The sequence below is a fragment of the Populus alba genome, chromosome 2 (assembly GCF_005239225.2).
Source record: "Populus alba chromosome 2, ASM523922v2, whole genome shotgun sequence".
Taxonomy (NCBI): Eukaryota; Viridiplantae; Streptophyta; class Magnoliopsida; order Malpighiales; family Salicaceae; genus Populus; species Populus alba.
Genome location: NC_133285.1, coordinates 16597762 through 16618663, shown reverse-complemented (window position 1 = coordinate 16618663; position 20902 = coordinate 16597762). Strand labels below are relative to the sequence as shown.

General features: G+C 29.7%; 1 protein-coding gene across 1 annotated transcript; it reads right to left on the bottom strand.

Moving 5' to 3' along the window:
- Positions 1 to 11221: 11221 nt before the first annotated feature.
- Positions 11222 to 11695, bottom strand: LOC118042692 (late embryogenesis abundant protein At1g64065). Its single transcript, XM_035050412.1, has one exon. It carries the CDS (start codon positions 11693 to 11695, stop codon positions 11222 to 11224), a length of 474 nt encoding a protein of 157 aa, XP_034906303.1.
- Between the last annotated feature and the right edge of the window lie 9207 nt (positions 11696 to 20902).

The window sequence follows — 20902 nt, the reverse complement described above, 5'->3', positions numbered from 1 at the left end:
AAAAATTGATTTTTTTTTCTTTTATACTCATGATTTTATTTAATAAGTTGTTTTTTTTTTATAAATAATGTTGAATATGACGAAACTTGAATTTATTGTTCTTGATATATTTGGGAATTATTTTTTGTCATAGATCCTTAACACTGAGATTCATCTGAAAGTTGTGAATCTTGGAGAGACCATCAAAGAAAAAAATAACATATCCTTACAGGATCATGCAAAAGCAATAATTTTCTTTCACCACCATCTCCATGAAGGATTAAAAGTTGAATATCTCACAATATAAATCCTCTTGTTTTGTGACAAAATTTAAAGGAAAAATATGACCACCAAAAGTTTATTATACTCCCTTAAGCTCGTTATGATTGGTTGCACCTGAGGTTGTAAGATTTTAAATCAATTAGTGAATATAATTGTGTTCTTTTTAAAATTACTTCACAAATGAAATTGTATGGTGAAAATATCATAAAAAATCAAATGTTAGAGAAAACATTCTCTACTTTTCATGCCCCAAATTTGTCATGTAGCAAAAATATAGAGAATGTAATCTCAAGATATATTCAAAACTAATTTCATATCTTCTGGTGGCTAAACAAAATAATAAGTTTTTCATGAAAAAATCATCAATCCCATCCCACAGGTTCTAAACCATTCCCTGAAGTGAATGAAACCTTTGTCCAAAAGACAAGAAAGAACCAAGGGTATAGAGATAGAAAAAATAAATGGAAAATGAGAAGAGATCATTCTTTAAAAGACAACTCATCATACCATCAGAAGTTGAGACACAATGAACCTAAATAAGAAAAGGGCAAGAATTTGCATAAACCTGAAGATAAGTGTCATAAGTGTGGTATGCATGGTTATTAGTCTTACACTTCTCGAACGCCAAAACATCTTACAGATTTATATCAAGCCTCTCTAAAACAAAATGAAGTTGAGATTAATTTTATTCATAAAGATGATTTTGAAGGTCATAATTCTTATCTTGATGTTTTTTATTTCTTTGAAAACCTAGATAAAACAAATGACATACTTAGTGGTGGAATCCTTGAGGATGATTAATATTTTTATTTGTATTAAGATATACATCTTATTGTATTTTCAATAAACAATGTCAATTTTATTTCAATTAATTAATAAAAATTAATTATATTTTGAATAGAGGCATGGCTTTTCATTATGGAGTCTTATGTCTTGCAAATAATGCAACAACATAAACAACTCTCAAGAAAAAGAAATACTTTAAATATTTGACAATAACCAAAACTAATGTCATTACAATATCAGGTCTAGTAGACATGTTAAAGGATCTATAAGAGCTAATAGTTTGTTACCAAATAACACAAAACTAGGCATTAAAGATGCATTATAGTCACCTAAGTCTAGAAGAATTTACTCAATTTTAAAGATATACGTGTTAATGGTTATCATATTTAAACAATAGATGGAAAAAAAATTATATTATTTCTTGTATTTCAGGCCAGAAGCTTGTACTTGAAAAATTACCTGCTTTCTCTTTTAGAATCTATTACACAATAATGAAATCTATTTAAACAAATGTTGTGATACACTATAAAAGTTCTGACCCAAAAATATTTGTGCTTTGGCATGATCAATTTGGACATCTTAGATCAATAATGATGCGATGAATTATTGAAAATTCACATGGGCATCCTTTAAAGAACCTGAAGCTTCTGTTACCAAGTGAAAATTCATGAGTTGCATGTTCTTAAGGTAAATTAATTATCAAACCATTTTCATTAATGGTTGTTATAGAATCACCATCTTTTCTTGAAAGAATTCAAGCAGATATATATACCTATTCATCCACCATGTGGATATTTTAGATATTTTATGGTATTAATTGATGCATCAAGTAATGGTTACATCTTTTTTACTTTCTAGTTGAAATGTTGTATTTGCTAAATTGATAGCATATATTATCAGACTACAGGCGCAATTTCTTGATTATCCAATCAAGAAAATTCGATTAGACAATGCTGGTGAGTTTACTTCTTAAGCATTTGATAATTTTTGCACTTTTATTGAAATTGATGTTGAACATCATATTGCTCATATACATACTCAAAATGATCTAGCAGAATCATTTATAAAACGCCTTCAATTAATTTCTAGACCATTACTTATGAAATTAAAATTGCTTACATCTGTTTAGGGACATGTTATAGTACATGCTACATCATTGGTTAAAATTAGACTAAGTGCTTACCATATACATATTCTTCTTTGCAACTTGTTTCTGGTATACCACCAAACATATTTCATCTACAAGCTTTTGGTTGTGTGGTATATATTCATATGACGCCCCTACAAACTAAAATGGGTCCACAATGTAAAATAAAAATTTATATTGGTTTTCATTCTCCATCTATTATTAGATTCCTTAAACCTTTAACTAAGGATGTTTTTAAGGCACGTTTTGAAAACTGCCATTTTGATGAGAATATTTTCCCATCATTAAGGAAATAAAAGTTAGTGTATGAAGCATAACAAAAAAATAGTTGGAATAACTCAAAGTTATCTCATTTTGATCCAAGGACAAATTAATATAAAGTTGAAGTTCAAAAGGTAATTCATTTACAAAATATTGCAAATCAATTACTAGATGTTTTCACTTGTAGTAAAAAGGTGGTTAAATCTCTTATTCTTGCTACAAATGCTCCATCTAGAATTCTTACCTACCCAAATGTCAAGCCATATATCTCCCTCCCATCATGTACTTCTCACAAAACGTTAGGTCTAAAATTACGGTGTTTGTTTGGTAGCGTGGTTGTAATTACTTTTTAAATAACTTTTTTTTATTCGAAGAAATCCCATCCCTCAAAAAATACACTTTATGGGCCCAGGTGAGCGAGTAAAACTCCGGTTATCCCAGACTCTTACAAAAAGTGCATGCCCTGACTCGAACTCGAGACCTGCTGTGCAAATCTCAAACCCTTTACCACCACGATTTCAAATAACTTTTTATATCAAAATACATGTTAATGATGTTTTTTATTCTTAAAAAATTATTTTTGACATCAGTACATTAAAATGATTTGAAAACACTAAAAATATTTTAATTTGAAGTTAATAAAAAAAATTAATTTTTTTTTAAAATATTTTTAAAATACAAAAATAAATAAATAAGCCTATAATTGCACATTGTGTACAAATAGTAGCAGAAATGAAAAGTCCACGCCAAGAAGTACAAGATACCTTCTGAGTGTACTGTTAGCTTGCTTGTAGTGTTGTATCGTTTATAGACAGCATAAAATTGATCGGTATATTTTATCCCAGATGCAGAATGTTCATGTGATTCAATTCTATTTTATTTTATTACGACAAATGTTCATTCCAATCTCTAATATTCTTAACATTTATAGTTTATTTCTCAAACTTCATTTATATTACACTTCGATCCCTGGAGAGTTGTAATAGATTCTTAATAGAGATGATTATTTTTGTTAAGAATCTTTATTTTTTTGTATGAAAATAAAGGATCAGATGAGAGGATATTTTGATTTTGATAAAGGGAGAGAAAACATTTCAAAAGAAAGGATCCAATTATGAAATATTAAATGAATGAGCTACGTACGTTTCTTCTTTTCATAAATAATAAGGACTAAACTGCAGGAACTTTCCGCAGCATTCCACATTACTAAATAGTTGTAAAGATGTATATATTGAATGCCTATTAGAATTTCTTGGATTTCATGACTCTTAGGTTTAGTCTCTTGATTTTTCATTATATTTGAGTTTTCTAGTATCATTTAACGTTTTCATTTTTTTTTTTATAAATAAATTACTTGTCTTGTATTCTAAGTATTGAGAAAAATATATAAGAAAATATATTCTGAATATGCATGTGTTTATTTGTTTTTTATTTTTTTTAACAAATTGTTATATTTAAAAATAAAATGAACACTATTCACTTCATAAGAAGTAAATGATTATGACTGTTTAGTAGATTACGTATTATACCCTGAAAAATTATTTAATTTCTTTGTAATGTTGCTAATGCTATGTAATTATTATAATTACCAACAATTAAATATTTGCGCTCGTTTCATCATAAACATTATTTTATTATATCCCATAATCTCTTGAAAACACTATAATTACAACAGCTTCAAATAACCACTCAGTCAACGAGTAATTATTCTATTTAGAATTATACTCTCTGAACTATTAACAAATCTTTGTTTCGATAGAATAGGTAGAAATTATACAGCAATGACTTGTATGAAAATTACAGCAAAATTATTAGGGAACGGTACGGTAGAGCTGCATGCTTTCCGCCTAACGGGGTGGAAACCATCGTCCAAGTTCCAATTCCAAAAGGTACTAAAGTGCCATACACAGCCGGCCGGCCTTGGATGAAAAAACATTATTTTTACTAAAAAAAATAATATAAATTATATTTTAAAATTTAAATATTTATTAGTTTAAATTATTGAATTAACATAGTATCAAATCCTTGATAACCAAGCGGTCAAGAATTCAAATCTCATCATCTCTATTTATTTGATAAAAATTAAGCATAGAATAACATGAATATGTGTAAGTTTCAAGTTTAAAGAGCTTTCACTTGAAAAAATATATTAAAGAATAATATAAATTTTATTTTTAAAATTTTTATCTAATAATTTAAATTATTAAATTGACATGGTTTTTTAGCCGTACGTCATTATATATATACATGAAGATCAAACTAGGTTTTCGGCCGGAGGTTGTGCAGCTTGATGTCCAAGGTAGTTATTGCTTCTGTAAGAATTAAGGTCCTGATTGATGAAAATGGATTAGCGTGATTATCGGTCAAGGTACACCACATACTGCTGGAGACTGCATTGACTCTAGCCAATTGACGAAACATGCATGGGTCGGGAGGAATAATTGATTGTTGAACATTTTCTAAGCCATGGTGTTAATATCATTTTTGAATTTTTATAAAAAAATTAATAAATTCTCTTTAATTTTAACCCTAAGATTTCAGCCAGTGTATTTTGATTAGGCAATTCTTTGAAATTAATATTTTTTTTATGAAATCAAGAATAAATATAAAATAATAAGAGAAAGCATGAGCAGCGTGAGCAGAGCTTTAACTATATAAATTGTAGTCTAGGTATCAGTCTCATTACAATAAATAAATACAAGAAAATTTATAACCCTAATATTAGACCAAACAAAAACAAATTCACACTAAACCAAAAATTAAACGAAACAAGTCAAAATACATTGATGATTCCTACATGAAATCGATACTAATTAATCATTACTGAATAATAGTCGTATATAGCCGCATGTGGTTTCAAATTCAACGATCATGAGTTAATTCGTCACCATGAAGAGAGAGAAGTGATAGATATTAATTTGCTGATGCATTTCCTGTTGACTTTATAACCAAGAAAACATGTTGCCAACATCTCGTGACATATGCAGAAATAATTATACGTCTGGTTTCGTTTACAATATGCCCCGTGATCTCTAGAGAGAATTATGGATTCTAGAAGCTAGCTTCCTACGTACCAATATATAATCTTCGTGGGCTAACAGTGTGACGAGGAATATTAATTAAGTTGCAATTACAAACCATAATATATAATGCCACCGATGGAGTATTTGGCTATTTGCTTTGCTTGCAACATTGTATAAAGAACTTTATTTATTCATGAACTTCTTTCTTCTTTTATTTTGCCGGCCCATAGATAACATTACAAGAAGAATTAAGAAGAGCATTAAAAAAAAAAAGCATAAAATCTTGTAACCGAATCTCGTATCTTCAAATATGACGAGAAGATATTCATAAATATACGTGTTGATATACAAGGAAGCAAGGTTGGTGGAAGATATTGTAAACATTCAGTCATGCATTCATCACACAATTATAACTAGGATATGTAAGTTTTAAATTTAAAGAATTTTTATTTTAAAAAATATATTATAAAATAATATAATTATATAGTGAAACATTACCTACCAACTTAAATTTTTAAGTTAAATTGATTCTTTAATAATTTATTGAACATTTACCAATTAACTCAATATTAGTACATAAATAAATACAGAAATGCTACAAATATGTTGATTCTAATGCATGGTATATGTGTGTGCACGTATATAAAACCCTTCTTCTTTTTTTCTTCTTCTTCTTTGCAATGAGGTGTTTTTTTTTTTTTTTATCTAATTAGTTATTTCATTGTGGACATTAAATTCCTATAATTGTAGAAGTGAAAGACAGGGTGTTAAAGTTGTGAACCCATCTACGTAGCAAACTTGCCAATCACTCGTTCATATGTACATAGCATACACCCAACAAATATGACGATAAAATATTCATAAATATATGTGTTGATATACAAGGAAGCAAAGTTGGTGCAAGATATGGTATACATTCGGTCATACATTCATCATCACACAATTATAACTAGGATAGTGTACATCTATTTAAATTTTAAATTTAAATGATTTTTACTTGAAAAAATATGTTATAAAATAATATAAATTATATATTAAAACAATATCACCTAATAACTTAAATTTTTTAAGTTAAATTGATTTTTTAATAAATTAACTCAATATCAGTACATAAATAAATATGAATTCTACAAATATGTTGATTCTAATGCATGGTATATGTGTGTACGTGTATATAGAAAATTTGTATTGCATTTTGTCCCCAAGGGATGTAGCGTGATGGCAAAGGGTTTGAGATCTGCACAGCAGGTCTCGAGTTCGAGTCAGGACGTGCATCTCTTGTAAGAGCCTGAGACAGCTGGGGTTTTACTCACTCACCTGGGCCCACAAAGTGCGCTTTCCGGGAGGTGGGGTTTCCTCGAATCCAAAAAAAAAAAGTGTATATAGAAACCCTTCTTCTTCTTCTTCTTCTTCGCGGTGATTTTTTTTTTTTTTTTTCTAGTTAGTTATTTCATAGTGGACATTAAATTCGTATAATTGTAGAAGTGAAAGACAGGGTGCTAAAGTTGTGAACCTATCTACGTAGCAAACTTGCCAATCACTCGTTCATATGGACATAACATAATCCTAAAATCTAAACGTGTACACCGAACAAAATCAAAGTGCACGTTCTTGTTTCCAGAATTTCAGTACATCGTTGAATAAAAGGGCGTCCGTTCATTTGTACTTGATTGGAATGCCGACCACAACAGCAAGTGTGTGATTGGAAAATCCTTTCACTTGCACATGGATGTGTTGCTGATTCTGCAAATCTTGGAGTCTGGTTTGTGTCAATGTCTTGCAAGATTTTATGGTAGTTCTAACATGTTAAAGATGTGTCTAGTTGTCGTCCTGTCCATGCTATAAGAACGTTGACCTCGTCAAAGACTTTGAATTTTTAGGGTTGCTGATGGGTCCAGAAAAAACGTTTCTGCTCATTTTGATAATTTATAGGCCCAAACAGAGGGTAAGGATTGGGTTGAGAGAAACCTAAAATCATCTCTTATACTCCTATTAACCCAATTAAATATGATTTGATCCAACCTTTTGAGTGCATTTTATTATAATTAACCCTAAAATAGACTGTAATGGGTATATAAATTCATGTAAACATGGAGTACCGCTCTCATAAACACACACGAAGCTCACACCCTCTTCTTCAACCCTCGTATTTTCACTTCTATGCATTATTCATACACAACAGAGCCCTAAATACTTCACTTATTATATATTAATATTAACTTAAGCATAAAGGGTTTTCTAAGCTCATTGGGGGCTTGTTTTGCAGGTAATCTAATAAGCCCAATTTCAATAGTCATACTAACAAGATCAACTTTCTACCCCAAGAACCTAGTAGGGAGGAGCCCATAATTAGAAGGCTTGAAATTGATATGGGGACTTAACAAAAGTCATTTTATTTTCTTTTTTTGGGCAACTTGAGTCGAATTTGGATGGCAGCAATTCATTATCTAATAGTGGAGAAAATAAAATAATATGTTTGTTTATGTTTTCATTTTATCTATGTTTATGTCATTATATCTATACCATATAACAAGACAAGTGAAACATCACTACAGACATGTAAGATGATTAATAAGATTTCACTATCACCATGCCCTATCATTTTTTTTAATCAAAATCTGTATTACATGACATGCATACATGAACAATATGATCATGAGCATAGAAAATGCTTGGTGAGATCTTATTATTATTATTATATTAAGAATAGCCAAGTCTTTTTAAAGACTTTTAATTCACAAAAATTCATAAATCTCATATATAATTGCTATAAACTCAACTTACTCTTTGCCACAACACTTCGTTTTTTACTTCTCTAAATAACTAAATTCCCTATAATATAGGTATAATAACCAGAAGTTGATGTTATACTTCCAACCCAATATGCATTGTTGTACTATAAATATTTATTGTGTGTCCATTCCAAGCACCTCAACATTCAATTAATGGCATTAAAGTGTTTCGTGTTAGGTTAATGAATGAATTACTTGACTATACTTACTGTAAAGGATATCTTTTGATATATATATAGGCTAAAAAAATTAGTTTTTCCATGAGTCTTTGGTTTTTTTTTTAATTCGTCACTTCTTTGTTTTTGGCAGGTTGAAGCTTTAGGTTGGTTTCAATTGGTGTTTTAATTGTGTTGCATCCCAACAACCTTATTTCACCAAGTAAATCAAGTATATATTTTTGTTGAATGATAAATATACCTTTCTTAAACTTGAACAATTTCATTCCAAGAAATATTTTTAAAGCACCTAAATCATTAATCTTAAAATCCCTAACAAGTTTTTTCTTAAGTCTTTTCAACTCGATATTGTCATCATTTGTCATGATTATGTCATCTACATAAAAAATCAAGATAAAAAATTTACATTCTCTTGAATGTTTATAAAATATGATATGATTTGTTTGACAATAGCTATGATGTCTTACAACCTTTCTAATACATTCAAACCATATTCTAAAAAACTATTTGAGGCCATATAAAGACGTTTTTAGTTTACAAGCTTTATCTTTGTCAATTTCCTCTTCAAACTCAGGTGGTATGCTCACAAAAACTTTATCTACTAAGTCTTTATTTTGAAAAGCATTTTTATATCCAATTGATGTAAATGCTAGTTGAAATTCACCATTAAAGATAATAACACCGTAATTTAGATTATTATATCTACTAGAGCAAATGCAATTTAATAGTCAATGTCATATATTTGTATGAAGCCTTTTGCCATAAGCCTTGTCTTGTACTTTTTGTATGCTTCCACCAGCTTTGCATATAATTATAAACACTCATTTGCACCTTAATTTTTCTTTTCTTTTAACAAGTCAACAATTTTTCAAGTATCATTTTTTTTATCAAAGCATTCATTTCTTCTATAGCTACTAATTTTAAATTTGTATGATCTAAAGCTTCTTGAATATTTCTTATAATGAATAATTAAGATATCTTAGATGTAAAAGCTCTATGAGTATTAGAAAGTTTTTTGTAAGATAAATAATTTGTAATAAAATGGTTAGTATAGAGTCAGACTTATTTTCTAATAGTTATAGGAATGTTAAGGTCTATAGGGTCATTATTATAAAGAACAAAAGAAGTAGGAATACTCAGAATATTCTCAAGACTATCTCTTAGAAAATTTGGTTGATCTTGTGTTGGTATGATAAGGTATGTCTTTACCAGTAAACACCAAAAAAAAAAAACAAATTGAAAGTTAAGAACGATCTCACAATCGTTGTCAATTTCTAAATCAACAACGATGCAGTTTTGATGCTGATTTCTAACTTAGTTTTCGCTGTTGATTTCTGAATTGACAGCGATACAGTTTTCGTTTCTGAAATCTGTATCGAAAGCAGCTGAGTCTAATTAGAAGTTTAGGAAACAAATCAAATTGTCTTAAGGAGCTAAGAGAGAGGGATAAAACCAGTTTTGGACATACCAAAACAAGGACAAGAACACATCTAAACCAACCCTAAACACCCCACCTCATTTAATGGGGAGTATAAATGCAAGGAGAGAGAGAAAGTGGCCCTTCCTCCTTCCCAAAACTGACCCTAATAGTTGTAGTAGACCCTTCTCTGACCAGAAAAATGAACCACACCATCTTAGCTGCATGTTCATCTTGTTGCATGTGCAAGGAAAAAAAATTTGGAGGGTAGGATGAATGGTCAAAACCAATGAGGGAGAGGGAGTGTGACAAACGACTGAACTAAAAAAGAAAAGGAAAGTAAACTAAACAGAAGAAGAGGGAGAGAACCAAAAAAAGAACCAAAGAAAAAACTTGTTAAACCCCTTTTAAAGCTACTATAACCCATGAGTTATGAACCAAACCTCATTTCCCCTATTATTTCTAAGCTCTTAGAACTGAAATTGAGTTGTCTGCAGCAAATTAGCATTCGTTGTCGAAATTGTGTTATTGTCTGGAGCGAATCAGCATTCGCTACTGAAAGCATATTATCTGCAGGAAAATTATGATTTGCTCTCAAAATTGAGTTGCCTGTAGCGAATTAACATTCACTGCTATAAATGCATTGGCTGCAGCGAAGTAGCATTCGCTGTCGAAATTGAGGCGCCTGCAGCATAACAGTTTTCGCTGCCGAATTGTGCGGCCTGCAACAAACTAATATAATATAGTTCAGCCAATTATTTATTTCATAGTAAAAAACTATACCAAAATTCTTTGATGAAAAGTTAATAGTATTTAATTAAGTAAATTGATAGAAATTGAAAATTTATTTTTTAATATATATCCATCTATAAATAAAAATCTTCAACATCTACATATGTTTGTTATTATCTTCAATTAGAGTTGTTTTGTATATATTTATTAGGATAGAGAAATACATGCTTCAATGGAAGCTTATAATGTTGACACGTAAAAGTATTGTTGTGTGTATGTTGGCTTAAGATTAAAGGTAAGCCCGTCATTTCTCTTGTTTTTTCCTTACATTTTTTTATTTTTTTTCACTGTGCTATCGTTTTTTGTTTCTCTCTTTCTGTGAGGAACAAATTGTTTCTAATAAATTATATAATATAAACTAAAAGGATTTAGTGTTTCTATTATTGTTTATCTAGACACAAAATATTGTGAATTGAAATAGTATAATGGTATAGTTGTCCTTGTCACAAAGAGTTGCGAGAACAACGAAAAATGAATGGAGTTGTCTTTTCAGTGGGATGCATTTGACATTAAAGAAATGATTGGGGACAAAATGGTCAGTTTCAGTTTTGATGGGGCTATAAGCCCTAGAACACGGACAATTGGCGCTGGGGCTGGCAATGTAAAGAAGATATGGATACGAAGTTAAATCTCCCAGCTATAAGATCTTGCAAGAAATGAGGATTTTGTATCAACTCATCGGCCATAAGATCAACAGAAGTAATGATGTTAACCTTGGAATGTGCTGGGATCAAGTCTGTTGGAATTGGAACTTCTGCTATAATGACTCCATGGTAATCAAGATAAGTTGTGCTGTTGGTGAACTTGAAGCTCCCATAATTAGGATTGTCAATGGTGACAACCATGCCTAGGGTGACGTTCAGTGTCACATTTGGAGAGCCACCGAATTGGATGTTCTCAAGACCAACAGGGTTGGCTATGATACTGGGATTTTTAGGCTTAAATAATGTAAGTGCTAAGGTTGTGAAAATAGCAATGAGAATGATGATGAAAATTGTCGTCACACCACAACAAATCTTGAAGCCTCTCATCCGAGTCATGGTGTAATGAGATTGAGATCAATACTGACCTGGCTCTGGTACTTAAGTCAGGCAATAATTAAAATTACACAACTCAGAGAGAAGATTTGGCAGAAAAATATACGACTATGGAGATTGGAAATGTGGTGTTATCTAGCTAGAAACTATGGTATTTACACATAGAGGGGTCATGTTGCTGTCGATTAATGCTATTTTCTCAAAGGTTGAATGCTAAATTTATGCCATTAATGTGTAAATGCATAAGAATCTGTGTAATTTGGACATACATATTTGTATGACCAAAAGCAGTCATCATGCTCATTTTGGATCAATGGAAGAACAATTGCACAAGAAAAGGAAAACAAACAAGGAGCCCAAAGTTTGTCGCAGAGAAATTTCTTTTAGATTTCGAGAAATTCTACTAGTTGCTTGTAGTAGACAACAATTCATGATTCAAGGGGACAATAAAGAATGCTAGAATAATTTCTAGTCCATTAGACTTCCAAATCAATGGCCCATGTTATCAAAAATGGCTTCTTCTTCTTTTTTGCTATTTTTATTTATTTATTTTTAATTAATGTGGGTGTCCAAGTCAGTTTACACGTACCTTAACTAATTTCACAAGCTCTAAAATTAACGATCATGTAAGTCTCTAGTAGCCCTAAGATTTGTGAAACTCGAACTAGTAACCTCTATAACGCAAACCTAGAACTTAATTAGTTGAAGTATACCCCTCAAGAGGTTTTTTTTACTATTTTTATTGATAACTATACTATTAATACACCATCTTTATATCTTTTCTTTACTGGGTATATGAACTTTAATTATTCCCTTTTTACTTTGACATTTGCTAAAGAGAAATTTCAATGTTGGTGCACCAACTTTTAGTTTTTCTCAATTAAGTACATGAACTTTTATTTTTATTTTTTTGTTTTGATATACCAAGTTTTCCCATTGTTCCAATCAAATACTTTAGAGCATGATCTTATTGCATGATAAAATCAAGTGAGTGCTAAGCTGGAAACAAATTGTAGGTGTAGAGCTGAGGTTTGGTCTTCAGACAATTTGTTTAACTTTAAACATTTCGAGACTTAATGAATTTCTCCCAAAACTAAAATTGAAATATTCGAGGATTTGTCATGATTTTATGTAAACGCTCAAAAACCATACAAAAAAGCAAAGGCGGCACAAGAGATATGAGTGATACACACACCCCTTTGTTTTTAAAAAAAAATAATTTTTTTTATTTTTTTTCTTTACTTCAAATTAATATTTTTTAGTATTTTTAAATTATTTTAATATAATAATGTCAAAAATAATTTTAAAAAAATAAAAATATATATATTATTTTGATATATTTTTTAACAAAAAAATACTTTAAACAATAATTATTATTATACTTTTAAACACTTCAAATCAACTTCAAAAAAAATAAAAAATCCAATCTAAATAGAATGATATCTGATATGTGATAGGCCACATCCAATTGTCATTTTTAAAATAGAGTTCTTCTTCAAACATGTAAAGTGTTAATATATATATATATAGTTCTCTATTATTTGAAACTATATAAAATATTAAAACTAAATTGAGTTATATTTATCTGTTTTGATGAGTTTGTAAGAATTTTCAAGTTAATAAAAAAATCCAAGGTTCTAACCCTAGTTTAGCTTTTTTTCAAAGTCAATTTTTTAACCTAGTTGAAAATTCATCAAGTAAATATTTTAAACGATTTAATTAGAAATTTAATTTGGATTAGTTTTAAATTAATCTAACAAACCAAATCAAGTTTAACATGTATATCATTTTGCATTACTAAAAAGAAAAAATAAAAATAATAACATAAATTGTCGCACCCTCGTGGCGAAGCGCAGCGTTGTGGCGACTTTCGATTGATTTCAGGGTCTTTTGTTTTTTTTTGTGAAGGAGTCGCCACCTAGTATTTTGGTCACTAGGAACCCTAACTGGTCTTTCAGAGATTCTAAAGCAAGGGACTGGTTGCGTAAAAGGAAGGTATTAGCACCCCTAGTACGCCATACCTAAGGTAAGCTGCTTGATGTTTGGTTTGCTCTATAATTGCTATGGTGTTGGTGTTTTCTAATCCCATCAATTTTCCTAGGTTTGATTCAAATAAAATTTATTTGGATAGAAATCCAAGGAGATTCCATGTGGTTTGAAAGCTCATTTTTCCCTTTAGTATTTCAAGAGTTTGCGACTCGTAAATCGCAAGGAAATGGGAAAAAAAATTTAGAAATCTAGGGCGCTACAAAAAAAAAAAACCTATATTTTTTATATTTTATACTCTCACGGCTCGCAAAACCGTGGAGTAAGAAAATTTTTGAAATGTTTTCGATTATAATCAAGGCTTCTTTCATGAATGTGTGCAGATTTATTACTCCCAATAATATTTTGGATATTCGTCCTTTAAGGATTTCTTTATCCAAACATTAGCGGTGAATAATAGATTAATTCCCCCCCAAAATAGGATTTTTATATTTTTTTGAAATATTGACCAATACCCTTTGGAGTTTTACAAACATGTTGTAAAATCCAGAAATGCAAGAAAATAATTTTTTTGTTGTGTTTACGAAATCCATGCAAAAACACCTTTGTTGAAACTTCAAATATTTTTTTTTATACATACATAAAAAAAGAATTCAAAACATGTTGGGTATTGGCCGTATGCAACACACAAGAAAAACATTTTTTATATTTTTGTCGAAACGCAAACATCACCATTAGACGTAAACATCAAAATGGAAAATAGCAAGCCATCATACATATTATAAGCATTACAAGAAGCTTGAAACAATTCGTAACAAAAACCCATCAAAGCCAAATCAACTTAAATTTTTGTAACTGGAAAGGAATAAACCCGTATGTATGAGGGAGCCACAGTTTTAGAACTGAAATTTTGAAATCTAACCCCTATGTCCGTGCCTCACAACCCCATTATTTCCTCACCTTAAAAACGAACTGCCTTATTCATTTCACCATGCCAACAGAGAGAAACAAAACAGAAACTGGGAAAGCATGCTTTATTCGTATATAGGAAAAAAACAAAACCATGGCCGGCTAATCTCTCAAGAAGCAGAAAAAAAAAAAAAAAAAACCGAACAAAGAAAGGAGCTGATGATGAAGAAACAACAGCCCCCTTCCCTGGTTCCTTAAATCTGAAACAGCTAAAGAAAGAAAGAAAAATGGAACACCAAAAGCCAGCCCTCTTAACATAGTCACTCATCAAAAACTCAAAGCCACGGCAGGAACAAAACAAGGCAAGTGTTCATTGTGTACATAGTAAAAAAAAACCGAATGTGCAAAGCAAAGCAAAGAGAAAAGAAAAAGGTGCAAACAGATTTAAAGGCAGCAAAGGAGAAGAAAGTTAAGACTTACCTGCAGGTCTCACTGTTTTCTTTTCTGCAGAGGATGAAATAAAACCAAGCAAAACGTTGTTGTCCAGCTTTAGCAGCAAAGCTCCCTCTCCGTCTTTTCTTTTCTTCTTTTCTTCCCTCACGGTGCTACCATAACGCAAAACAAGAAACTCCCTTTATTCTGCGTTTTTTTACTCTGCCTCTCTTGCGTTTTTTTAAATCAGTTGGATGGTGCAGCTGCAAGGTCTCATTTTCCTTATTGGTGTGGAAAAAATCCTATCATTTATGATGATCCATCCTCCCTCTCCAGCTTTCAATATCCTTCTTCAATTCAATCCCTCATTTTAAAACTTTTCGATTCAGTCCTTGGTCCCAAAAAAATCCTTTGAATCAGCCCCATGAACTTGGGCTATATCCTTCCCACGGCAGAATTTTCTACCTTCACGTTAGATGTTCAAATGGGAATATCTTGAGCTTCTGATATTAGAATCAAGTGATTCAAAAGCCAAAATTATTCTACGCATCTAGGACTACAACTTTTATAAAGGAGTCGAAGTTAGATAAAATCTTTTTACAGAACAGAATCTAGCAGTAATGTGGTTGGTCAAAAGGGATCTCCAAGTCTAAACTCAAAACTGACGAATACCGAGAATCCTGATATGACTGAGAGTATGAACTAAGAACAAAAAACACAAAAACTAGGCCAACAATAAAGTTCTTTTAGTGCAGACTCGAGTCAATATCCTTCTCGCGGCAGAATTCTCTGCCTTCACGTTAGATATTCAAACATGAATATTTTGAGCTTCTGATATTGAAATCAAGCGATTCGAAAGCCCAAATTTATCTACGCGTCCAGGACTACATCTTTGATGAAGGAGTCGAAGTGAGATAAAATCGTTTTAGAGAAACAAAATCTGGCAGTAATCTAGTTGGTCAAAAAGGTTCTTGATCCGACAATGTTGAGCATCCAAATCTGACTGAGAATCTGCTCTAAGAACAATGATCCCTAGGACCTATTAAAGGTGTACGTCAAATTTTTTTTAGCGAACATGAGCTAAACTCCTATACTCTGTTCAAAAGAGGTATACACCCTCTCCAGCACGTGGGGGTCCGAAATTGGGTAACAACATAAATTAACCTATCAAGTTTTATTTTAACCGCATTAATATCTTAAACAATCATATTAAAAAATTTAATATAAGCTAAGCCACTAAGTTTTTTAGATTAACTTGTTGAATCAGATCGGTTTGACTCACCTGTTAAAAAAATTATTTCAACTTAATAACATAAGCTGATAAATGTCTTACCAATATATGATTTATATTATTGTCTAACACACCCTCTTAAATGAAAATATTTTAAGTTTAAAATTTGCACAAGCTCATATTATCTTGTACTTAATTTTATCAAATAAATGAGAATGGTAAGATTCGAACTCGTAATTGTTTGGTCATTAAAGTTTTAATATCATATCAAATAATTATCTCAATCTAATAACTTAAATTATTAAATAAAATCTTAAAATATAATTTATATTATTTTTCAATATTATTTATCACTTTTAATTTGTTAAAATTGGATCAAGTTTAACAAGCAGGCCCTTCCTGCTTAAAAAAAAAAAAAGGCGTGAGTAGAAATAATAACAAGAGCAAAACGACGGTAGTGGCAGGAGTGTGAAGAAGTCTCCTACCACTACCACAGTGGAGATGTAAAAATCAGAATCTTTCGCATTGGTGGAGCAGTCGAAGTCAACGATGGAAAATTAAAAAAAAAAAGTAAAAGACCAAAACCGTGCATTATTGTATTGATAGGTCAAAAGAGAAAGGGAAGGGCAATATAAGGGCACATTACGCGGCTAGCTGAAGCCTTGTCATTTCATAAAAGCAAGAGAGCAAAGGCTTCATCACCGTTTTAAGAAAAATAATCAAACGTCCAAAAGTAATGATTAATATAACAATGCTTTGCTCCTTCTTCTTCCATTTTACTATTTTTAGTCTACTTTTTTTTATCCTCCACCAACCCAATATAAATCTTGTGGCCTAGATTCTAGGTCTAGGTATAGAAGGTTGATTCAAATTAATTTGAATTTTTATTTTTAATTTTTTTTAATTTAATTATTTTTATTTTATTTTTCATTATTTAATTAATTATTAAAAATTAAACTTTATAATTTATTTTTATTTGCTTTCTATAGAGTTATCACTATCTGTTTCATAAATTTATTAGATTAACTCAGGTTGATTTAAATCAATATAATATATCGTTATCTTAATATTTTTTAAAATTTTCTTTCAATATTTATCGTTTTAATATTTAAAAAAATATCTTTCAATATATTTTAAATTTTAAATTCATGATTAAAAAATAAAAATTTACTAGAAAGCATGTTAGCAATGCTAAGAAATTATTTTATATATTAAAACAAAAATTAATCCGGTATAGCTGAGTTAAATAATCTCTACTTGAACTACATAATAAACAGAAATTATATGTTTTTGATGAAAAAAATGATAAAATTAAAAACAATGAGGATGGAGCATGATACATGCCTTACATCTGTAAGAATCTGAATCCAAAAAAGCATGGGTTTATATATATATATATATATATATATGGTTTAAATGAATTAATAAATAGGTGTGGATACTTCAAAGGGGTAGGTGTTGAGGAGAAAGTGCTGAGAAGAATGGTGCCGGGCTGCCAATGCCCTGCATGTCGGCTGTTGCAATCAAGAGAGGACACAAATCGAATGTTTTGAAGGGAAAAAAATGTTCCTTCTGTTGGAGCTCCTTGTTCCCTTTTTCTTAGAGAAAATAAAGAGGACGGACGTTGTTAAAATATAAAAATAAAGAAAAAGCTTAAAAAGAATTTTATATTCAACATATTCCCAATTAAGAATATATGCCCCCTCCACGGATTAAGAACCAAACTCAATCTAGTATATGGTATGCATAAAATGCTTTCATATCAAGCTTTTTTTTCTCAAAAAAAAAAAAAAACTATTTGTAAATATTAGATTTGTTGGATTTCTTTTGTCATTACCTTTTTTTTTGGTTTCATGTAAGGTTGAAGTTGGAATTAATATTGAATAATTTCAAATTTATAAGCACTAACTCTTTACGTTATTTATTAATTTTTATAATATATTTTGATTCATAATTACATTAAAAATATGTACTCATGAGTAAATATCTTGATTCCTGCCCAAATTCAACATAATCATAAGAATTCAAATTGAATTATTAAGAATAGTTTGGTTAGAATAAATTTAATCATCAACTTCTAATGAGCGTTTAGAAACGCAGTTGTACCTATATATTTTAGATTGTTTTGATGTGCAGATCTCAAAAATAAAAAGTACTTTAAAAAAACAACTGCAACCATATTTCCAAATAATTCTCGCTATAAATAAAACAAAACTTTATAATATCTCGTCAACTTATTAAACGTTTGTTGACAACATTATTTTACAACTTGTTATATTTTTTTATCGGTTAAGCTAAGGGTCCAAAATGTAATATATATTTGCACCCCTCCCATCCTCCTTCATCTTTAAATCCTAATATTTCCAATAAAAATATACAATTAAGTATCATTTAATCCTATTTGAAAAACAAAATTAGTATTTTTTTTTATTACAAATAAGTGGTTCGAACTCAAGACTCTTAGAAGAGGATGCGGGATTTAATATTCTATGAGTCAATCCAAATGGGACTCATTCTAGTTTTTACATGGAAAATTCTATGAAAAATAATAAATAACCAATAATTTCTTTGGATTTTTTTTAAGACCAATAGATTCATCATTAAAGTTTTCCTTTTAAATAAACTCACTTCCAAACTAAAAGAAAGGGGAAGAATAAATAAAAATTATTTGAATGCTATTTTTTAAAAAACATATTGTGGATAACACAATTAAATATGATTTTTCAAAAATACAAGTTATAAAAATAAATTTATTAATTTTAAAAATATCATGTAATTTAATAATTACTAGATGGGTGATCTTGGTTCAAGCCAAAAAATAAAATTACATAAAACAAAGAATAATTTTTTTTGCAATTTAGGTCATGGACAAGATAAAATGGCTTCATATATATATAAACAAATAAATACAACTACATGGACCAAATTAAAAAATAAAAAATGATCATGATGACTTGCATAAAAAGAATATTTAAAAAAAAAAAAAAAAAACTTTGAAGCTCAATTCTTAAACAACCTAATATTGAACAACAAACTTTTTTTAAAAAAAGAAGTGATCCAAGTTAACTTGATTTAGCATGCCAAAGCCGTGACTAGGTTGTGAGGTCAGAATAATTTTATAAAAAAAAAATAAAAAAAAATTATGATATCTAATTTTCAAATTCAAATATAGGATGATAAAATTAAAAAAAATAATAATTAGCAAAAGGATAAGAAAAACACCAATAAACCCCAGGTAAGGGAGTCAAGCCCTATAAACCGGATCATGCGAATATAATAACCTGATAGAAGGCAAAACGAGAAAAGTTATGAAACTCAATTCTCAAACTAACTCTAACCTAATATTGACACAATGTTAAATAACCAAATAAAAAAAAAATAAGGGATTAAAATGAAAAAAAAAACTCATTCACAATGGAAGTTCTTACATGCTACAATAAATCACTAATACCTCTTAATTTTTTATTAATTAAATTATATGTACTTTGTCACGTATAAAACTTCCTCTTAGCTCTAACTTTATCCCTTTTTGACAAGTTAGGCTTCGAGAGGATGGAAAGGTGTGAAAGTAGTCAATTTTGCTTAGCAAGGAAAAAAGAAGCTTTCTGTCCCTTTTGCTTTGCATTTTCCTTTTGGCGAACTCTATAGCCAAGGCAAGCAGAATCATCGGTCAAATAGATTATCATGAAGCTTTTGGCCCTTTTTTTTTAATTATTATTATTGTTAAAAAATAAAGTGGTGGCTTGTACCCTTTTTGTCTACTCTTATGTGGGACTCCCGCCTCTGCTCATGCATACATTAGTTTATTTACGAAAAATTGTTTTTTTACGAGTTAATTATTACTAATATTCTCTGATTCGGTGATCAATCTAGTGGGTTTCATGTCAAACTATATAAAAATTAACATTCACAACCTTATTGATACAATTAAAATTCAAGTAAAATAAATTTTAAAATAATATTATTTTATTTATAAAAAAAAATCTTAAAATAAAGTCAATTTAGATTGATTTAGATCAAAATTGACCTACCAAATTAATAACTAAAATCTCAAACAATATTGTAAGACGGATTGAGTTTTATAAATATACTTCACTCAATAAGCTAAAGTTTCTCCAAGAACAAGTAAAATTAAACATTTCCACTACCCTCTCATCTAGTGGTGATGAAAGCCTTAAACTTACAAGTAGTCATGGTTAGACTTTGTTAGAGTAATAGTAGCATTTTAAAATATTTTGTTATTTTAAAATATAATAAAATAATGTATTTTTTTTATTTTTAAAATTTATTTTTGATATCATTGTATAAAAACAACTTGAAAATATTATAAAATTAATTTGAAGTAAAAAAATAAAATAAAAATTTAATTTTTTTTAAAAAAAAAATTTAAAACACAAAAACAAGAATTCTTTTTTATGGTTTTAATAGCTGCTCTGTCCTGCTAGCTAATAATTATTGTTGGAGATACAACATTCTTCTATATATATATATAAAAAAAAATTTAAAACGAGATAATAAAGTCAACTCTTTATGTGGATGCATGAAGGGGTGAGAGGTGGATGTTTAATGTCTCAAAATAAATGAATGAATGAGTCCCTCTAAGCCTTCTAATCGACGTCCAGGTTAATAATGGAAAAGTCAATATTATTCTA

Bases quoted from the DNA above. Each gene is read 5' to 3' on its own strand.
- LOC118042692 (XM_035050412.1), bottom strand. From the start codon at position 11,695: ATGACTCGGATGAGAGGCTTCAAGATTTGTTGTGGTGTGACGACAATT.